Consider the following 20,175-nt stretch of genomic DNA (forward strand, 5'->3'; position numbering starts at 1 on the left):
AACGGGATCCCCACCCACCTGCTTGCCATCAGCACTCAGAACCGATCCTGTCTGGCTATTTCTTTCCCATTTGGCTGCTGGGGGAAAAGGCTATGCTGCACTCATCCTAAAAAAAATTAAAGAGAGAAAACACCGGGACCATCCTAAACAAAGACAGGGAAGTTAATGCAAGGGGTGTCAATACAAGGGGTGGGTACAAACAGTCACCTGAAGAATCAGGGTAACCCTACCTGACCTGCCACCCCAGGAGCCCCGTCTGTGTTTAGGGTTGTATTGCTCGTACACCCACCTAAACAGAGACGGGCCCTTGGGAGGGAGCAGCGTCCCAAGGGGAGGCCAACTTGTGAGGCCTTAACAGCAAAAAACAAAAACTCCCCACACAGCCCCCAGACCTCAGCCACTCAATTTGGTTTTCATTTTTTATTGGGTTTCATCCAGCAAACATGAGCCAAATAAGTGTCTCACAGAGGGCCCCCCACTGCCCTCCACCTTCTACAGCAGGGCCCAGCCACCCCTGGACACTGTTCAGGAAGTGTCCATCGTCTGAACTGTTTCTTCCAGCACCTCAATTTCCAGGGCAGTGACTTTTTCAGTGAGGACCGCAGTGGTCCCTTTCTCACACCGGTACCGGCCAAACCTGGTGAGAAAAAAATAACATTCAAGAGTTAAGATCCCCTCAAGGGGCCTGAAGGAGGGAGGAGTGTTCATTCAGAGGAGGCCTCGAGGCCTGGCCTGGAACCCTGGCTCTCCTGACCCCCTGCCCTGTGACCCCAGGGGTGTCCAACCGCCCCAAGGCTCACTCTCTTCGGCTCACAAGGGATACAGAACAGGGACACCCAGTGGGACCGCATGCCCCTGCCCACCTCACCAGCCCCAGGAGATGATGGAAAGCGTGTGGGCATTTGCCTTCCAGTTCTGCCTCCTGGAAGCGCCTCTCAGTAACCAGCAGGAGGCACACCCTTTCATTAAGCAGCCATGACCTTTCTCTCATACAGCAACAAGGCAGACTTGTCTCCTTAAACACGGAAAAATATTTGCAAGCATAAACAGTATACAAATGACCCAGAGCAGACTCTGGCTTGCGCCTCAGACCACTCTCAAGACTCGGGGAAGGACAGTTAACTGTCCCTTGCGGGGACATGGTGGGTCACCATTAGGACACACCCAAACCCCATCTTTCTTGGCATGAATGTGACAGGTCTCTGAGCACAAGGCCACCTGTTCCTCTGGTCTGTCTCCAGCTGGGACACTACTTCTGTCAACCTGCCAGGGACCAAAAGAACTGGCTGTGCCATGGCCACATGGTCCTGGAAAACCCACCCTCTCAAAGGAACGCTGCTCAGCAGGAAGCAGAAATGCGAGAACGATGTTAACCAAGCTCTGTATGAATTCGAGTTGGCACTGCAGAGCGCGGCTGGCCCTTATTTCTGCTGCACCTCCCTGCACCCTCCACTCATTTGCAGCTGCGCCTTTTTATGACGTGCCCACCCCTCCCCTGTTAGTGTGACGGTGTGGCTCCTTCCCCTACACTGGACCCTTGGCAGCTTATCATCTTGGAGCCAGGGCCCCGTGTGGCTCCCATGTGCCCAACTCATCTAAACCACAGCATCTGGGGGCGCCCTGGACACATGAGAGCCTCCACACCACCCTGGGTGACGGTGCCTGGTGTCAGCACGCAGGGAGGCCTCTACCTTCAGCAGCAGCAGGCTGGGAAACAGGGCCATGGAGGGCTGAGAGCAGAGAGGCCAATGGGCATGTGCAGGCCCAGGCCCACTCTGGGACTGGGCACAGGATGCCTGCTCGGGCCTCAGGCCCCGCCCCGCCCTGACTGTCCCCTCTGGGAGAGGTGCCCCTTCCCAGGCAGGACCTCTAATAGTCAGCCACTGGCAGAAAAGACAACAGTAAACTTCCACAGTGCCCACTGGCGCCTGGCACCTGCTGCAGTGCCTGGGCACCATGGGGTGGGGGCAGCTCCACCCAGAGGGCAGGTTCCTGCCTCCTGCCACACCGTGCCCAGCACCTTTCGCACCACTCACCGCATCCTCACGACTTACTAGCCCAAGGGGCCATTCTGTTTCTGTACTTGTGCATTTACAGTCTCCTTTACACACGAGTCACCTACACCCAGGGGAGTGAGACATGCCACGGCCACACTTCCCTTTGGACAAGGATCCCTGTGCCAAGCACAGGTCCCTTGCCCGCCACAAGCACTGCTTTGCGATGGCTCAGAATCCTCACCCTGCACGATGCTCAGACTAGATGGAGTGTAACCAGCTCCCCTTCTCAAACTCTCCACCATGGACTTATTCAGGTCACACAACAGCGGTACTTGCTCCCACTTAAGAGAGCTCGGCACAGCCCGCTTCCCCCAACACAGCCCCTGGGGGTCGCTTCCCTCCTGCTAAAGATCACAGGAACTCCATGGGTCCTTAGAGAGCACCTAGTCTAGCTCCATCATCTCAAAGACAGGGAGCCGGACTCGCCCAAAGTCACCAAGCCAGGTAGTGGCATTTCCCCAACCGCTGAGCCAGAGCTTTCTGCCACTGGGCTGTGCTATCCATCAAAAACACACAGAGTTTCCTCAGTGCTGAGTGCACGCTGAGTGCACACTGAGTACGGCAGGTACAGTGAGTACCTGCCGGCGCCCCACGCTCCAGTCCCCCCTGTGAGTTACTCCTGATCAGGATTAGAGTGTATGTCGTGGGAATTAAAGCGAGTGCTCCAGGAGCTCCTGTGCTGGCTATCCTCGGATGAATGTGGCTGGAAGCAGAGCTCAGGTAGCCACACACATCTTGAGCTGCTCAGGTTCCAGGAAGCCAGGAGCCACAGGGTGGACAACAGCTGCACAACTATGCGGGACTGCAAATGAGCAGCTCATCTGCACACACACACCAGCCACCAGGGCTGGGAACCTTCCAGCTCCGTTCTGCAAATTGACCTGTGCTCTGCTCAGAGCCTGGGCTGCACCACTGAGAGGCAGTGCCGGCTAAACGGCACGGTTCCCTCGCCTAGAGGAAGGGCCAGTTAGCCTCCACAGCTAACGTTCAGAGGTTCCCGGCCAGGGGTTTCTAACCACTGAGGACTCCTGCACCACTCTAAGGAAAAGGTACGGGCAGGTCACCCTGAAAAATGCACCTGCTCACAGGATTTCATAGAGAATTCGGGGGATCCTTTAAGAGACTGGAGCAAGTACAGCAGGTAAAAAGCTCTCCCCCAGACCTCCCCCCGCCCCAGCACCTAGGGCTCCCTCCTGGGCCTCATACCATCTTTCCTGTCAACATTTACAAATTATATCACTTTTCTACACCTGAGAGCAGCTCAGAATCATAAAGGAAATCCTGACTCCAAGATCTGTTGTGTAGGCTGGTTTGGGGACACTGGATTTACTCAACGTGAGTCAGAATCAAGAACACTCTGTCTAGATGCCACAGACAGGTCCAGGGTGGCCACGGAAGCTGGGTGACACAGGAAGAACTGTACCCACCCCCCACTCACCTGGTCCCCTTCTTGTTGGGCACTGAGTATGGGCGGAGAAAATCCAGCTTGCTCTTGCTAATGACACAGAGGTCAATGTTACTTCCAGAGCCCAAGTCGTTAAAGATGCCAGCGGCAATGGCCTCGCTCACCAGGTTCTTGGCTTCCTCCTCCTGAGAAAGAGAATGACAACCATGATGCTCGGCAGCACGCGCTTGCCTGTGAGGGAGGCACTGCTTCCAATGCTCATTCTATAGATCACAACACGTAGATGATTGGCCAAAGGTTCCCTGCCTGGTCAGTGCAGGACCCAAGCCTCTCAAACCCCTCCTGCATGTGCCCCCTCTTCAACACTGCTTCCAGTGAGACTGTCACCACACAACTGAGGGTGACAGGCTGACAGAGAGCAGTTATTCAGAGGTCAGTCAGCTTTTCTTGTAAAAGGGACCAGGAAGTAAATGTTTTCAGGCTTTGTGAATATACAGCCTCTGTTATAACTACTCAGCCCAGGCATTATAGCACAAAACAGCCACAGACAATATGTAAACAAATGTGTGTGGCTATGTGCCAATAAAACTTTACTCACAAAAATGGGTGGTGGGCTGGATTCGGCCAACGGGTTGTAGTTTGCTGACCTCTGATTCAAAATATCTGACAATGGTTGGAACCTGCTTCCTGGTACCATAATGGAGAAAATCAACATCATAGGGAAAAATAACACCAAAACACAATAATAGTTCTGGAAAAATGGTAGCAGAGGCAGGGGTGGGACCTCCTGCCCAAGAGGATCTATTGCCTTCGCCCCCACAACGAGCCTACAAGTCACTGAAGTCAGTCATCCTGGAACCGCTCTTTGCCTCCTCCTTTAAGAAGCAAATCTGAGTCCCCAACAGTTACTGGTAAAAAGTGGGTTAACTCATTTCTTGCCCATGGAGGCCTACCACATGTCGGGTCCTGTGCTAGAAGCTAGGACTGCAGAGGTGGATGAACGCCCAAACCCCCTGCTCTGTAGGGACCTGAAGTCCAGTGGGGGCACCAGACCCAAAGAACCACAATGTGGTGTGGTAAGGGCTGGCAGAGAAGGAGCAGTGGGAACACTGGCTGGGTCAGCAAAGCCGTGGAGAGGACTGAAGGACAGGTCACACACCAGGCTCTCAGAAAACAGGGCAGCGACACAGAAGGAGGGCAGCGGAGGAGGCAAGGTCGGACCGGGGCACACCGAGTTCAAGCTCTTTATGCAGCAAAGACAAAAATGAACCAATCCCTCAAAGAAGGGGCTCTAACCTGTGCTGCAGCCCCTCCCTAGCCCACCAGGACAGTCAAGTCCATAAACATGCAAGCTGAACTAAAGAGCTCACCCAAGTAGCATCCTGTGAGCAATTAAGACTCCCCACCCCAAATTCCAGCCTGAGGTCATCAATGGGCAGTTGTGAGATCCGCCAGCCCTAAGTCAGGAAGTGGCATTCCAGTGACATGAGCGCCCTCTACAGACTCAGCCAAGGATGAAGAAGGCTCTGGTGGAAGTGGCATCTCCAGCAACCCAGCAGCAAGGTCTAGGGTTATTCTGATCTTTATTCCACCAGGTTTATTCACTTTCTGATTGGCACTTATGCGGGGCCAACAAAGTCAGTTACTCTCTTGCACACATGCAACCCAGTAAGAATTTATTCAAACAGGATCCTCTAAACAGGAATTCTCTCCCAAGACTCCCAAAGGTCTATGAGGCCACAGTCAAAGTGGGGGCAAAGGGAGCTTCTTAGAGGAGACGGCTGCTGCTGTTGCCACGAGAACAGAGAGCAAAAGCGAACAACTGACTTAACAGATGCGACCAATGCGAGTGCATTCCAACCCCCACCCTGTTGCTCCTCTCTCATCAACAACCCCGGACAGGCATGCGTGCCTGTGCTGGTGGCACCCTGTTCCCCCTGCTCCTGACCTCCGTCTCTTCTTTCCTTCTCTCTTCTGCTGCTTGACTATTTCCTTTGCTTTCTCATCACTACTGCTGGTGCCTGGAGCCAGCCAACAGTACCTAGTGGATGTCACAAATACTGCTGGCTGCAGTTTAAATTTCCCAAATCACTCTCTATCTAGGGATGGGGATGGGGGTGGGGGTGGGGGTGGGATGGGGATGGGGATGGGGATGGGGGTGGGGGTGGGGATGGGGGAGACTTAGAGGACACTGAAACAGACGCATGATTCCAGACATGCGTATCTAATGTCACTCAAGTAGACTGGGCACTCAGAATCCAGGATGCTGGCAGTGCTGAGGTTAGAGGTGAGCCTCCTCTAGTTCACACACATCCTGTCAGTAAACTTATTAAAGCTTAAAAATGTGCACTTTTGAAATATATATATAACTTTATTCATAAAATTATCATGTATGGTGTTATTTAAGTGTAAAATAAAGGCTTTTAAAAACCGGGACCATACCTTTTAAAATTTTCCCCCCTTAGCAGTTCTAGGGAAGATTCTTCTTCAAGGGAAAAGTCCCCCAAGCCCCTTACTCCCTCGTCTTCCCCTCCCCTCTCAGACGCAGGACTCAGATGCACGGACCCCGCTTCTCACTGAGCACCCACTACAGCACGCTGAGTTAGAACGCTGAGAGTTGCCACTTTCGTCCCTGCCCCTGCCATCTTCTGAGGTTGGTGCTGTCAGAAACTGGAAGAGGCGGCAACGCCCAAGGTCGTGCTGCCAGTAGAGCCCAGGGCCAGCCACAGCACCAGGCCAGCTCACTGGTGGCCGTCCCCGTTGTGGGACAGGGCTCACTGCCAAGTCAGGGACAGTGGACAGCAGTTCCCTTATTCAGAGTATGTCACCCCTCCCCCGCCCCCGCATCTGTCACCAAGGACCTTCAGAACTGGGGCAAGGTTAAAAGGACAGTGGTCGCCAGTTTCTCTTTGGGCCAGCTCCTCTGATGGTCATTCCCAGGGGTGTGGGGAGCACTGTGTTTCCCAGACTGCCCACGGACTGCCACCTAAATACAACATTTCTACAATGTAGTAAGACAAAGATCAATACTGAGATGCAAAGCCCTCTCAACACAAATTCCTCTGCCTCTGCCTGCCCACCACTCACACGGTCCGGTCCGTGTCTGCGATACGTGTTGACAGACGCTCACTGTGTCCCAGGGCAGCTCCGCACGTCGAGCACCGCCCTCTCCCGCAGCGTTCCCATCCCCCGAACTCTAGACACATATGCAAATATGCTACTGGGCATATTCATCCTGTGTTTTCTTTAGAGTAGAATTTCACAATTAAACAAGTCTTGTCTTTAACACGTGCCACCAAATATTTAGGAAAACCATCAAGAAAATCCACAAACGAAAAGCAAGAGGTAGGGAAAACACCACATTTTTGTCTGTCTCTGGCCCACAGGAAATGCAGGAAGCACTGTTTCCTCCTTTAGGGTTCATTCTTCACGGGAAACTGCACCTCCCTTTTTGGAAAGATGCAAAGTGACCGGAAATCCAAGCATCATCTGCCTGGGGACAGCTGCTACAGAGGGTTCTGATGAGGTCCCTGCCGAGCCCGAGACCTCAGCTGGTCAGGCCCAGGTGCCATGCTCTCCCGCTGCCAGGTCAGCGTCCACCCAGGCCAGCTGCTCACAGACTGACGTGGCTAATCACAGGGGAACGTGGGTTCGGGTGTAGATGGACCAGAAGGGCTCATGCTGGCTAACGGAAAAACGGCCCTCCAGGCCAAGGTCGGCAGCTTCTCGCTTTGAGATGCTCAATCAAAAGATCACCATGACCCTGGTAGTTGAAAATTAGTTGGGGTCCTAGAGTCAAGGTAATCTGGCACACGTGGGCAAAGGCAGACTGGGTTTGAATTCCCAGTTTCCTACTTACTGCTGTGCAACTCTGTGCAAGTCACTTCAGCTCTGAGTTCACTCTCCTCCTCTGTAATCCAGCAACGATAAATTAGGATTCATCACAAATTGCTACAAGAATTAAAGTACGAAAGGCACCTACTCTAGTTTCCGGTAGCTGTTGCTTAACCAATGGTAATTTACTTAACCAAGCAAGCCTGTGAGCTCCCAGAGACACAGTCCATCTCCAGGCAGAGGCAGCTGGACAAAAGCCCAGGCCAGGAGAAGGAGGCCCAAACACACCTGCTGACAAATCTTCACCCAGTGCCGTGGAGAAGTCCCTATAATAATTAATCCAAGCAAAAAGCACACTCCCTAAAAGTTCAGAGAATATAAAAGGAGCACTTCCTGCTTTATGGCTACAAAGACCAAACTAACCGGGAATATCAGTCCCCCGGGCCGCCCCTGCTTCTTAAATGAGATTACAGGAAGAGTGATGTACTGCACGGCGCGTCGGCTGTGACAAGCAGCACTTTATGGAGCTATCTGTTTGTCTCCATCACCGCATCGCGCAATGCGTCCCTGGGCTCCAATGTGCAGCTCCATTTACCGCCACATGACAAATGGGCAGCACTTGTAAAAGGCACAAAGAGGTCCACGCCAGCCATGTAATGGTCACCACAGCTGTACCCGAGTGCTTGAGGGGACAAAACAGACCCCAAGTTCATTAAACTGACCAGTAATGGATCTTTCAAAAAGTGCCTTAGGAATCATACAGAAAAGGCTAAAATAAATAACTCAGCATGGAAGGCTAATCTGAAATGGTGTTTGATAAATTATTTATAATGCAGACGATTGTCTGCATTTAATATTGGAGCTACTAGTAGCATCTTTAAAAGATGATTTATGTGTTGTAATGCTATTAAACTTTATATTGGCCCACTGCTAGCTATAAAGTCTGCTGAGATTTAGAGAATGAGTTTTAAACTGTCACTGCAACATCATAGGAGATGGAGACCGTATTAAATCTTTACTCTAAACCTGTTATCTAGAGAGTTGCATTTTGTAGACACTCACAAACTGATAGATTACCTCGGCACCCACACGGCGCAGGTCCGACATAGTGCTGCAAAGAAACTTTTCCACATCACTCTCGTCTACAGCTATAATCGAATTTCTCTTCCCGCTTAAGTGATTTTTAGATTGGGGATGTCACCAGAGTACAATGTAGGTGCCCAGCCAATGGGCACCCTGGACAGCTCAGAATCAAATTAATACCCTTTAAATAGGCCTCCTACACCCAGCTGTTCAGTTACGCACTCTGAACAGTGCCCTACTTGCACTGGGGACAGGCAACATAGGACATATGCACCTGACTAGGAACCTACCGTTATTTTCGGCACAGACTTGGCATGTGAAAATACATGTATATATGGTAAGTCATTTGAAACAACCAATTTATAACTAAAACATTTTCATTCTTTAAAAAACAAAATTGGTTATATATCAGAAAATACATTTCATTTATGCAGATGAGGTGCTGAAGCTAAGGGCATTGAAAACAGAAGAAACACTCAGCCTTTCTTATGGGAACAGAGCCCTCCGGGCTCCCTGGTTTCCAGGGCACCGCGGCAGCGCCCCTTGGCCCTCTGTGCCACCATCACGGGAGCTGGGGACGGCGGCTCTCCTACCTCTGCTTGAGGGGACTGAGGATGCAGGTGGCATCAGAGCTGACCTCTCATACAACTCTCACCACTTTCCTACTTGCTACTGCATCTATAAGGACATTTGGTTCATAACAGTTTTCTCCTTTACAAAAAACTAAGGATCCTACTCAGTAGGAATTGAAGCAGTCCGCGTTCATCTTGGAACATCCGCACTCTTGCCACTCTGATCTGAAACAGCACAAGCTGCTACCACTCGCGACCTGCGGCAGAGCAGGCGAAAGCCTGGGTGCAGCGAGAGCCGGGTCTCGAAGAAGGGCACTAAAACCACGCCGCCCCACGCAGCTAGCACACTGCTTGGCATGGATGGCAACATATGGAAAAAACCCCCATCAACTTCAAATGTATTCATGGCTCTGCCAAACTAAAAGACAAAATTAATTACGAGACAGAATACCAAAACCAGGGGAATTCCAAAGCTGCACCAGCCCCAACTGGGGACCAGGGGACCAGGGAACCAGCGCGTTTCAGAACAGGGAGGCACCACAGAGGAGATGCTTGAACGTGGCGACCTGAAGCGGCCTGATGACATGCTGAGGCTCCGACTGTGCCACTGATGCATCCTGAAGGAGTCATTCGCGGCTGATGGTTGAATAAAATTTAAAGAGCTCAAAAAGTGTTTAAAACAGTCCCGCCAAAGCAGGGTGCCGCCTGCACGGTGTAACAGACCTGATGTGTCCCATGCACAGCCATGCATTTTACAGTGGAAAAGGTTAATTTAATTTGTTAGACAGGGCTCTGCAACAAAAGTGAAGGGGTCTGAGTTTCGTTTCCGGCTAGAGCTGCCTGGGCAAACACAGTCCACCTACGCGAGCACCCGGGAACTGCCAGGTGTAATCAAGCTGCAGCTGCTGTGCGGTGTGCCCAGAGACGGCAGTGGACCAGTGACGGTCTCTCTGAGGCCTAGCTGGTGCCATCATGTCTCTCCTCGTTAACTTTCGATGGCACCCACAATCTGGGTGATGCAAATAACGCAGGGCAAATCTGCTGTGAGTGTAGGGGTGACTTAAGGAGTTTTCAGCAGGGATGGGAAAGGTTTCAGCAGGGATGTTCAAGGAACTGCCAACCTGGCCTGTCCCAGATTGCTGAACGAAGCAAAGTCCGATTGATCAGACTCAGGGCTAGGAGAGGAGATGACCGAGGCTGCACAACCACAGCGGGCCACGCCAGGCTCTCACAGAGCATCACAGATGAGAGAAGCCCAGGAGAGTCAGGTCACTAATGAATGTAGTACTTAACTCTCTCTGAGCCACAGGCTGCCCGGTGGAAAAATGGGAATAGTGCCTCTGTCCAAGGGCTGTTGGGAAGAATAAAGGGACAAGAATGTCCCTGACACACAGATTTTACAAAAAGAATTGTTAGCAACTTCTAGGGTAGAAGGAAAGAGGCAAGGATGTGAGAGAACTTACCTACCACACCCCCGGGTCTGAGCCAATCCCTTACGCTACTGCCTTTATCCTCAGAATCACCGCCTGTACAGCAGAGGAAGCTGAAGCTGGCCGATGCACCCGAAGGCACATGGCTGCGTGTAAGTCGGAGGCGGGGATCTGTGCCAACTTAGTACCTGGCATTGCCAAAGCCTGTCTGCCTATCCCACCACAGGAAAATCAGTGGTGGACCAGAGGTTTCACTGGACTCTGAGGGAGCGAACAGAAGGAAACACACCTTCGCTTCCAGAGGGAAAAGGACCAAGAGAGATGGGAACATATTGCTCTCCACAAGGAGAAGAAGTCAGCGTTTGCAGCATATGTATATACAAATATATATTTGCAAGGCTGCACTGAATCAAATATAATCAGAAAAAAACAAGACTGGGTTTAAAGAAAGTGAGAAATATGTTCAACAACCCTCCGAATGAAAACCAAGCTGCCCCAGGTAGTAATAAGATCTTAATAATATTTCTCTCTCTCTCTCTCTCCATAAAACAATGCAGTCACTGAGATAACTCTGCCAGTATATTCCTGGAGATGCTGAAAAGGCTATCACCTGGAAACAGGCGGGGGGGAAACGAAGTGAATTTGCTTCTTGGGCACACAACAAAGATAAAACAGAAGAGCACATTCACACTGAGCGCATCCCCCTCCGAAGGCTGGGGAGAGAAAGCCCCGTCGAGTCGGGGTGTGTATGGCAAGGCTATTCTTGGGACCACACTGCGCAATCCTGCTTCTGCGCAGCCTCGTAAGGGTCAGGAAGGACTGGACGGACACCAAGGAAGTACAGAGTACCCCTGTTCTAGGAAGGGTAAAGATGGCCACATGTGAAGCCAATCTGGAGTGATGCAAACCCCCTGAAACAAATGCACAAGGCAGCTTAGTTCAGCGAGCATTACTGAGGACCTGATACTAAAACTCTGCACAGATACTGGGTCAAACACTGGGGATAAGGTCTGAGCAGACACAGACCCTGCCCACAAAGAGTGCAGAGGCCAGAGAGGAAATGCAGATGAGCTCACCACAACAAGGTGAGAGTTTCTCAGAGGCAGACCTGACAAAGGAGCTGTGGATGTACAGAGGTCCCATGGGGCACAGGTGATGAAGACTGGGTGGCCTCCTGACACCTGGGTAAATGGCAGCCAAGCCACAGGGCAGAAGTGAGGGCAGGTGTAAAGCCATGAAAACAGGAAGGAGAAAGGTGTGGTCAGGTAGGAAGGTCGGTGTGGCTGAATGCCAGAGAATCTCATGGGCCACAGAGAGCTGGCCCTTCACATTAGCCACTGGGAAGACATGAACACCTTAAGCTGTTGAATGACGTAGTTAGATCTGCACTGTTTGAAACTGCAACCTGGGAGCAGCAGGGGAGAAGCAGCCAAAGGCAGGGCCAGGACAGCAGGTGATCGCCACACCTAGCACGGGCTGGTGGAGTGCAGCAGGGGGAAGGTGCAGGGTGTCACCTGGACTTCAGGCATCCCTGACCGAACTGGACAAACTTGGCCTCCACAGAAAGGCCTATGTAACTCTTGGCAGTTATTTTTCCAGTGGATTGATGGGAGACAATGATGAACTTAATTACATACTCTAGACAGCCGTCAGCTTCTGTGGTGGGCACTCTTCCGCGTATCACCACGGAGGGACAAGACAGAAGTAGGGCCAGTGTAAGCACACTGAGGTTTTTCTGAACAACCAACCAACCAACCTTAGGCTGGAACCCACGTCTCAGTGCCATTTCAGTGGCGGCAGGGCTCTCAAAACATGCCCGTCTGGCCTCTGGGGCATGTGGTAGAAAAAGTGTAAGGAACTGGTGAACTGTTAAGGCAAGAACCAAAAGAATGTAAAAAAAAAGGAAGCTCAAGGGGAGGGTCTGCCACGTACAAGGTGAAGCTACGAAGCAGAAGAGGGCAGGCCCGATAACGCAGCAGCTCCCCGCTCCCCGCAGATCCCGAGGGCCTCCTCCCTCAGACTCTTCTCCACGAGGCCCCTGCGTGATCACCCATTCTTAGGGCCCAGGCACACGCAGCCTTCAGACACTCTCTGTTACTTAAAGTTCTTGGGGTGTGTGTTCTTGGGGTGTGTAACTTAAGGTTCTTGGGGAGCCCTCCAAAAGGGCATACATTAACTTCTGGGGTTGAATAGATACGTTCATCACATTGATCACGGAGGTGGAGATGGGGGCTGGGGGAGGTAAAAGGCAGAGGTGAAATATTCAAAAGCATAAACACCCAAGAGATCTGGGTGTGACTCTAATCCTGTTACTTATGAGCTATTTGACTATGGTAGTAAAGTCATTTGACATTTTAAATCCCCATTTTCTCATCTACAAAAGAGAACTAAGGCCACCTGGCACCGGGACGGTCGTGAGGGTTAAACCAAGAACTCGGCACAGCAGACACTGCTGGCGGGGCCTGGTGTGCAGGAAACATCTGGTGGACACTGAGCTGGCCCGATCCTGGCCCTTTCTCCAGTGTTCACACACAGTTATCAAAGCCCTAACTCTTTCAGAATTAGCAACGCAAGGGGCAGCTCAGAATAATTCAGTACTTTGTTTTTTCAACCCCCAATTCAAAGTAAGTCATTATGAAAGCAGTGGCCATTATAGTGAAAATGAAATTCAAAGTGATGCCATAAAACGCTGTGCTCACATGTGCATCTCCCACACAGAACGGACTGTTCTACCAATAAGAAGCGCCCTAAGTGGCGCAATCCCACTTACTGTATTTCACCGGAAATACAACTCCAGAGGAAGGCAGGAAAGAACCTGCACTCACTGTGAGCAGGTCTGTGCCAAGCACTCTCTTCCACTCACTCTTCCAAACTGCCCTACAAGGTGTGCACTGCCCGCCCACCCATTTTACAAACCCAGGAACCCAAGGCCCCTTGAGGGAGAGAGAAGGCACATGGCCAACGAGCGGAACGTCTGCGACCCAACAGAGTTCTGTCTGGTTCCAGAGCCCACGTTCTAGTCATTCCTGACAACAGGGCCGCCCAGCAACTTGTCTCCAAAAAAGTGACGGTGCTTGTCTAGCCCCAAGATGTAACTGGCAAGGTAAGCGTGGGTTTATGAAGTAGTCTACCTCCAAAATTCTTCCAAAGTTGCAAATATATCGCTTGAATAGTGCCACTCTATCACTACATTACTCATCTGGCTTGTTACCTTGGGCAAAATTAAGACCCTCCGGATGAATGTCTCTAATACAGAAAGTACACGCGTCGAGTCCCAAAGCAAACAAACACCTATCAAATTCACTGTATCGGCCCTATGTCCAGTAAGTTGGACATTTCCCTAAAATACACATATAAAACCTCTCAGCAAAGGGAATGAGTCAAATTGTTTTTTAACCATCCTGCATGTCAATAAAAAAGATACCACTTAACTTAGTTTTCCCATCAGGCTATTTGCCAATTTTGTACATCTTAACTAAAACTGGCCAAGAAAAGCCAAGTGCACTTTAGTTTTCTTTTAACCTTTTACAGCGAGCAGCGCCGAGGAAGAGAGCGCCAACTCCGGGTGAGCCAGACCACCATTCTCGGACACAGTCCTCCCGCCAGTCCCTTCCCTTCAAGCAATGGCATAAGCCCACTGTGCCGAGGAGTTTTAAATTCTGTAAACTAGGGCTACAGGGGCTGCGCAAGAGGCAAAAATCAACCTTCGGACCCAGACCTCCTCGAAGCCCATGCGCGTACTTTCCATCACGCCCTCTGTTTACTCCTTGACCACCCCAATTCCACTGATCTGATCAGAAGAAACCAGTGTATTTGAATGTAACCTAATGAGTCCTCAAATCTTTTTAATATTCTGACCTCACCCAAAGTGCCAATTTTAGAAAAACTACATTCCAACACCACGACAGAATGACAAGTACTAGTGTGATCACATCCCATGGATATAATGTTCGTGGCCAATATTTTCAAAAATCTGTACCAGTAGGTGGAATTTTAAAATACCTATTTAGCACAACTTCGTACCATTTTTAAACATTTTTTGTTTCTGCACAATGTCAGGGTTAGGCGGGAGTGGTATAAATTACCTCCCAGAAACCCACAAGTAACATTGTCTGTTAAGGTTAAAACCGCACCTCCCCTCGGTGTGCTGCTGGGCTCTCATTACAGCAGGCAATCTCCCATTCTGCCATGCACAACACACTAAGTACCAGCACCTCCCAATTACACTGCAACAGAAATCTCAAAGGACATCTGAAAAGTCTACACAGCTCCTGCACCCACTGCCGGAACACGACCATCACTAATGGGACGTGGCAGCTTTCGAAACTAAATATTCACATGCAGACACAGGGATGCTAAGCTCGGCCTTATCCCACACTGAAGAGCGGATGCTAATTAAAAGGCCACACTGGCTCTGGAAATGACTGCCCAGACAACTGTAGACACTGTCTGGAGTTTCGTTCTCCTATTTCCAGAGATGTTCCACTGTCCGAGCTTCCAGGCTCAAACAGAGAAGAACTTAGAGCAGGTGGAGGCCCCACACCCTTGGACGTGATGCCTCTCCTCTGGAATGGTCTCCTGTCCTTCTCCTCAGCCTCTTTGCCCCACTCCTTCCACAAACCCAAGACAAAAACAATCTCAAGTGAGGACTCACCTGCTCTGAGGCCACCTTCCACCCGCAGACAGAGCCCACCAATCCTCTTCTGTGCTGACCTCTACTGTCCGCCTGTACTTGTCTCACCAGACTTCAACAGCTGCTTGTGGGCCTGCCCACCCTGCAGGCTGTAACTGTCTCCAAGAAAGGGGCCAAGTCTCATAACCATCCCAGAGCCTGTCCCTGGCCGGAGATCACCAACACTCGGTGAATGGCACGCAAGGGCACCCTCAGCATCTCAGAAGGACCACCACCTCTCAACATTTACAAAAGCCTTAACTCCCACTCCCAGACGGATATAAAATGTTCTCTTGTGATGTAGGTACCAAGAAACTTCTGGTTTCTTTGCTCACCGTTCCTTCTGCCTTTACCAAATTTTATGGGTCTCAAAAGTTTTTGAGAAAGCACCTTTTAAAAAAACCTTCATTGTCCTGGCTGGTGTGGCTCAGTGGACTGAGCACCAGGCTGTGAACCTAAAGGTTCGATTCCCAGTCAGGGCACACGCCTGGGTTGTGAACCAGGTCCCCAGTAGGGGGCGCATGAGAAGCAACCACACATTGATGTTTCTCTCCTTTTCTTCCTCCCTCTCCCTCTCTCTAAAAATATATAAATAAAATCTTGAAAAAAAATTTAAAAATACCTTCATAACAGTAGAGTGTATCCAGGGTGTATTCATTCTTACCGTAACCATTTGGCTATTTTGGGAACTGTTTTTGCTTTGTCTAGCAAAACCTAGACTTGATATAGGCTGTGAAGTTTTTAAAAAACTGTCATAATAGTAGTAATGGCTTTGAAATATCTCATCTAAGCCAACTTTATTCTCATGCCTCTTAAGAACTGCCAAGCCCTTCAGATATTGGCAGTTCCATTTATTCAGATCTTCTGATACATAAAATTTGCTGACTCCCCCCCCTTGAGTTGATACAGATATATGAAAACTGTGAAGGGTTTTTTTTTGGGGGGGGCTAAAAATGAAACTTCTCTGCGGGTGCAAATTATAGGGGCATTTTGAAATGACCATATGTTTTAGATCAGAAGGTAAAAGCACACAGCAGCCACGAAAACTTTCCAGCCCAGGAAAGCTGACAATTAACTCATTAAAATGCAGTTCGAGCCCTCAAGTCTCCCTACTCTTACAGGTAGTGGTCCCACTTCCCGGGTAGAAATTCTGTGTGAGTGACTTTACCATTTTTATGTTCATTTACATGTACAGTGTAAATGTACATAGGTACCATCTTTAAATATTTAGCCCAAATGTTATTTTAAACTTAATTATTTCCACAGAGCTATTTGATTTAAAAAAAAATAAGAAACTTTCCCAAAATTCTTAATCACACTTCAGTGTATATTAGCAAACGTGTGATGTCTGGCTGCTCCGCACACCCACACGCCCAGCCCCCTCTGATCCTGCACACCGCACAAGCATAATAAACCATGTTAATATTTCATACCGCTGTGAAATATGCTGGAGTATCAATTCAACATCTGCTGTCTTTAGGGTCCGGGAGTCCCGCAGAGACACTTTCAATTTGTAATTGAGTTCTATGCTGAATTAATCAGCAGTTTATCTTTTTTACTAAAATAACGTCTTCACCACTAACCCAGATTTACATTAACAATTTATGCCAAATTATCTGCCAAGGCAAAACTTATAAGAGTCTAAGCTACCATCCGTTACACTCGGTCCTGTATTTCATTTCTTGTGTCTCTCTAACCTGCACACAAGAAGTGGGAAGCCCGTGTTCGGGAGCTTGCAAGCCTCCGACCAGAGACGACCTCTTGGATGTGCGAAGCTGCATCGCTTCTGTCGTGAAATTCAGGGGGGCAGTTTCCCCTCTCCCCTGAAAACCACCATTCCGTAAGTGGTTATGACTCAAAGCTTTTACAAAATGAGATTTCTAAAACAGAATGAAATCAGTGAATAAAAGAACACCTTTTATTTCTTTTCCCAAGATGCTACAACATTCCACATCTTGGCTTTCCCTGAGTAAGAGAAAAAGACAACTGAGCCCTGGCTGGTGTAGCTCCGTGGATTGAGCGTGGGCTGAGGACCAAAGGGTCCCATGAGCGGCAACCACAGACTGACGTTTCTCTCTCTTTCTCCTTCCTTCTTCTCTAAAAATAAATAAATAAACTCTTCAAAAAGAAAAAGACAACTGAGATAAAGGCCATTTTTGGTGCCTTAAATTATGTCCCCGAGACCCCGAAGTTAGCAGAGACACTTCGATTTGGGAAGAGATGGAAAAAGAAGTCCATTTTCTCTTTGACATCATGATGCGTATATTCCGTTAGCTGTAATGCTTTCCTTCTAATTCCACCTGTACCGCTGAAAGTCACTATACACTTACTTCTATTCAACATCATCCCTGCATCCAGCTCTTGCCTCTCTGATGAAAACGTCTCTGGCCACAAAGAAGCCATGTCTTTTGCCTGCCGGACCTCTGCCGCAGGTGCAGCAAGCAGCGCACTTTGTGAAATGTTTCTCCTACACGGTGTATCTTCCCCTGCATTCCACAGTGGTAGAAAACATGTAAAGTGACAACATTTCAAATGGAACACCTGCTCCAAAGAAATGTATCACAAATAACGACCTATTTCCTCCAGAGTCGCATACTCCCTTCTTTTCAATCTACGCTGCATGTGGCTGCACAAGGACCTCCCACTGTCGCACAGAACGGCCTCTCCACACCACCTCTGGGTCACAGCCCCCAATGCAACGCCCTGCATTCAGCCAGTCCCCAGTGAGTAACTGCTGACCGATTTCCATATTGAGTATGTAAGAAAATGAATTTAGTATACACATAGCAGGGTAGAAGACGGTGCAGGGTGACTGCACAGAAATATTTTTGGCAGAAAAATCAACAAAGATTTCTCAAAGTCATTAGCTATGACAGTCATAGTGTTTGTAATATTTTCATTATTCCTCAAAAAATTGGAAACAGAGGACTTCAAATTTTATACAAGGTCACCTTCCTAAGATTTGCTGATTCTTGAATTCCAGAGGCCGGGCCCCAACAGGAATCCGTTCCCAGCTCACTGGAAATTTTAGTAAACTACACCTTTCCTTCTTGGCCTTCTCCCTTCCAATACTCTTTTACTTCCTGAGACTAAACAGAAAGAGTAAAACAAAGTTTCTGAAATTTCCTTCACTCCATTCCCCCAAAATCTTACTTTGAACTTCAACTTTATCAAAGGCAGGCTACAATGGCAAGGGTGGAAATGATTACCGGCCACCACCATGGAACAGGGCTCGAGAGACACAGAGACAAGGAAGACACAGATGGGTTCAGAAGAATGGACGTGTCAGTGGCCATTTCTAGGTCAAGGATGGCTAGAGAACACTAGAGACCAAAGGGAGAAAAACAATTACATGTGAAATGCCAAACTCTGTATGGTAGACAGCAAAGTCTTACTCCTGAACCCATCAGGTGAAAAACCAAAGAAAACTTTTATCTGCCCTATAAAACCTCACAAAATGAAAATGTGGCCAAGAAGCCCTGGTTGGTGGATTGAGCACCAGCCTACAAACCAATAGGGCACAGGTTCAATTCCCAGTCAGGACACATGCCTGGGTTGTGGGCCAGGTCTCCAGTTGGGGGCATGTGAGAGGCAACTGATCAATGTATCTCTCATACATTGATGTTTCTCTCTCCCTCTCTTTCTCCCTCCCTTTCCCTCTCTCTAAAAGTAAATCAATTAAAACCTTAAAAAAAAACAAAAACAAAATGTGAACAAGAAGATCCAAGGGAGTAACCTTAATTGAAGACGTCCCTTTCCGCCTCTCCAAGGTTGGCCTACCAGTGGGTTCAAACTTAGGAGAAAAAACTCACTTTTTAAAAGGAAGACAACTCCGCATATCTGATGCTAGTGAGAAGCTCTAACCACCAACAGGGTTTTCTCATTACCATCTGCTCTAAAGGTCTAATGGTAATTCTCCATATCACCCACTGATTATCGGTTCATTTCTAAAATTAACTGTTTAATTCCACTGGATATGACTACTAAGAATAATTCTAATCAGGGTCCCAGAAATTAAATCTTTGGGTTCTGACATCTTTAAAAATTAATGCTTTACATTAAACACAACTAGAGAGAAAATTATTGGAGCAAATTGATACATTTTGACCCAAAAATAAAGACACAATTTATTACGTCTAATTCTTCAGGTCTTAAGGAGAGCTAATAAGCAGGAATTAGGACCAAAAGCAAACTGAGAGAAACAGCCTCAGGGACAGCCTCTAAAAGGGATCTTTCAATATTCAAACAAATGCACAACCAATCCAGCCACTGCGCAAATCCAGTATGTAAGGAAGTGTGCCGAGTGTCGCAACAGTTCCATCCAAACAGCTCCACAGTTGCATTAGTTCTTAAGCAGTAAGGAATCCAGCAAAACCACAATGAGATACCAACTCACACCACCAGGACGGCTACAATCAAAAAGACAAATAAGTACTGCCGAGGGTTGGAAATCAGAATTTGCATGCACTGCTAGTGACCCAGCCACTCTGGAGCCCAGGCTGGCAGTGCCTTCAAAGGTTGAACGTGCGACCCAGCACCCCACTCCTGGGTCTACACCAAGAAGAATAACAACGTGTGTCCACACAAAATCTTTCACACAAATGTTCATAGCAGCATGGCTCCTAAGAGCCAAAATGTGAAAAGAATTCAAATATCTTTTAAATAAAATGTGGTACGTCCACACATTGGAATACTATTCAACCGTAAGAAAAAAAATAAAACACCGCTACCTGCGACAACATGGAATGAAATACTATGAAAACACTGTAAGTTAAAGGAGCCCGTCACAAAGACCACAGATTGCATGGTCCCCACCATAAGAAACGCCCACAACAGGCAAGTCCCCCGAGACAGAAACTAGGTTAGTTGTCGCCTAGGGCTGGCAAAGTCGGGGGCGTGGGGAGTGACTGCTAGTGGGTGTGGGGTTTCTTTAGCAGGTGACAAGTTTTAGTTTTAGTTTTATCACTAAAACTAACTGTAGTGATAGCTGTGCAACTCTGAATTTACAAAAAAACACAGAATCATACACTTTAAGTAACTTCTATCAGCTTAAATCCTATCTCAATAAAGCTGTTATTAAAATAAGACATCCAACATTTTTAGACTTAACATCAAAACATCT

At 48.8% G+C, this 20,175-nt stretch overlaps 1 protein-coding gene across 1 annotated transcript in view; it reads right to left on the bottom strand.

Annotated features, from left to right (window-relative positions):
* Positions 1-393: 393 nt before the first annotated feature.
* Positions 394-20,175, bottom strand: part of PSMB7 (proteasome 20S subunit beta 7) — a 53,534-nt gene continuing 33,752 nt past the window's right edge. Inside the window, exons 7-8 of the mRNA XM_037036501.1 lie at positions 3,496-3,647; positions 394-637 (exon numbers count right to left, since the gene is read on the bottom strand). Coding sequence (XP_036892396.1) covers positions 526-637; positions 3,496-3,647 — 264 coding nt within the window. The 3' untranslated portion in view covers positions 394-525. The remainder of the gene's footprint in view (positions 638-3,495; positions 3,648-20,175) is intronic.

This window comes from Sturnira hondurensis, unplaced genomic scaffold (assembly GCF_014824575.4).
Source record: "Sturnira hondurensis isolate 20B ecotype Veracruz unplaced genomic scaffold, ASM1482457v3 Scaffold0022908, whole genome shotgun sequence".
NCBI classification, from domain to species: Eukaryota; Metazoa; Chordata; class Mammalia; order Chiroptera; family Phyllostomidae; genus Sturnira; species Sturnira hondurensis.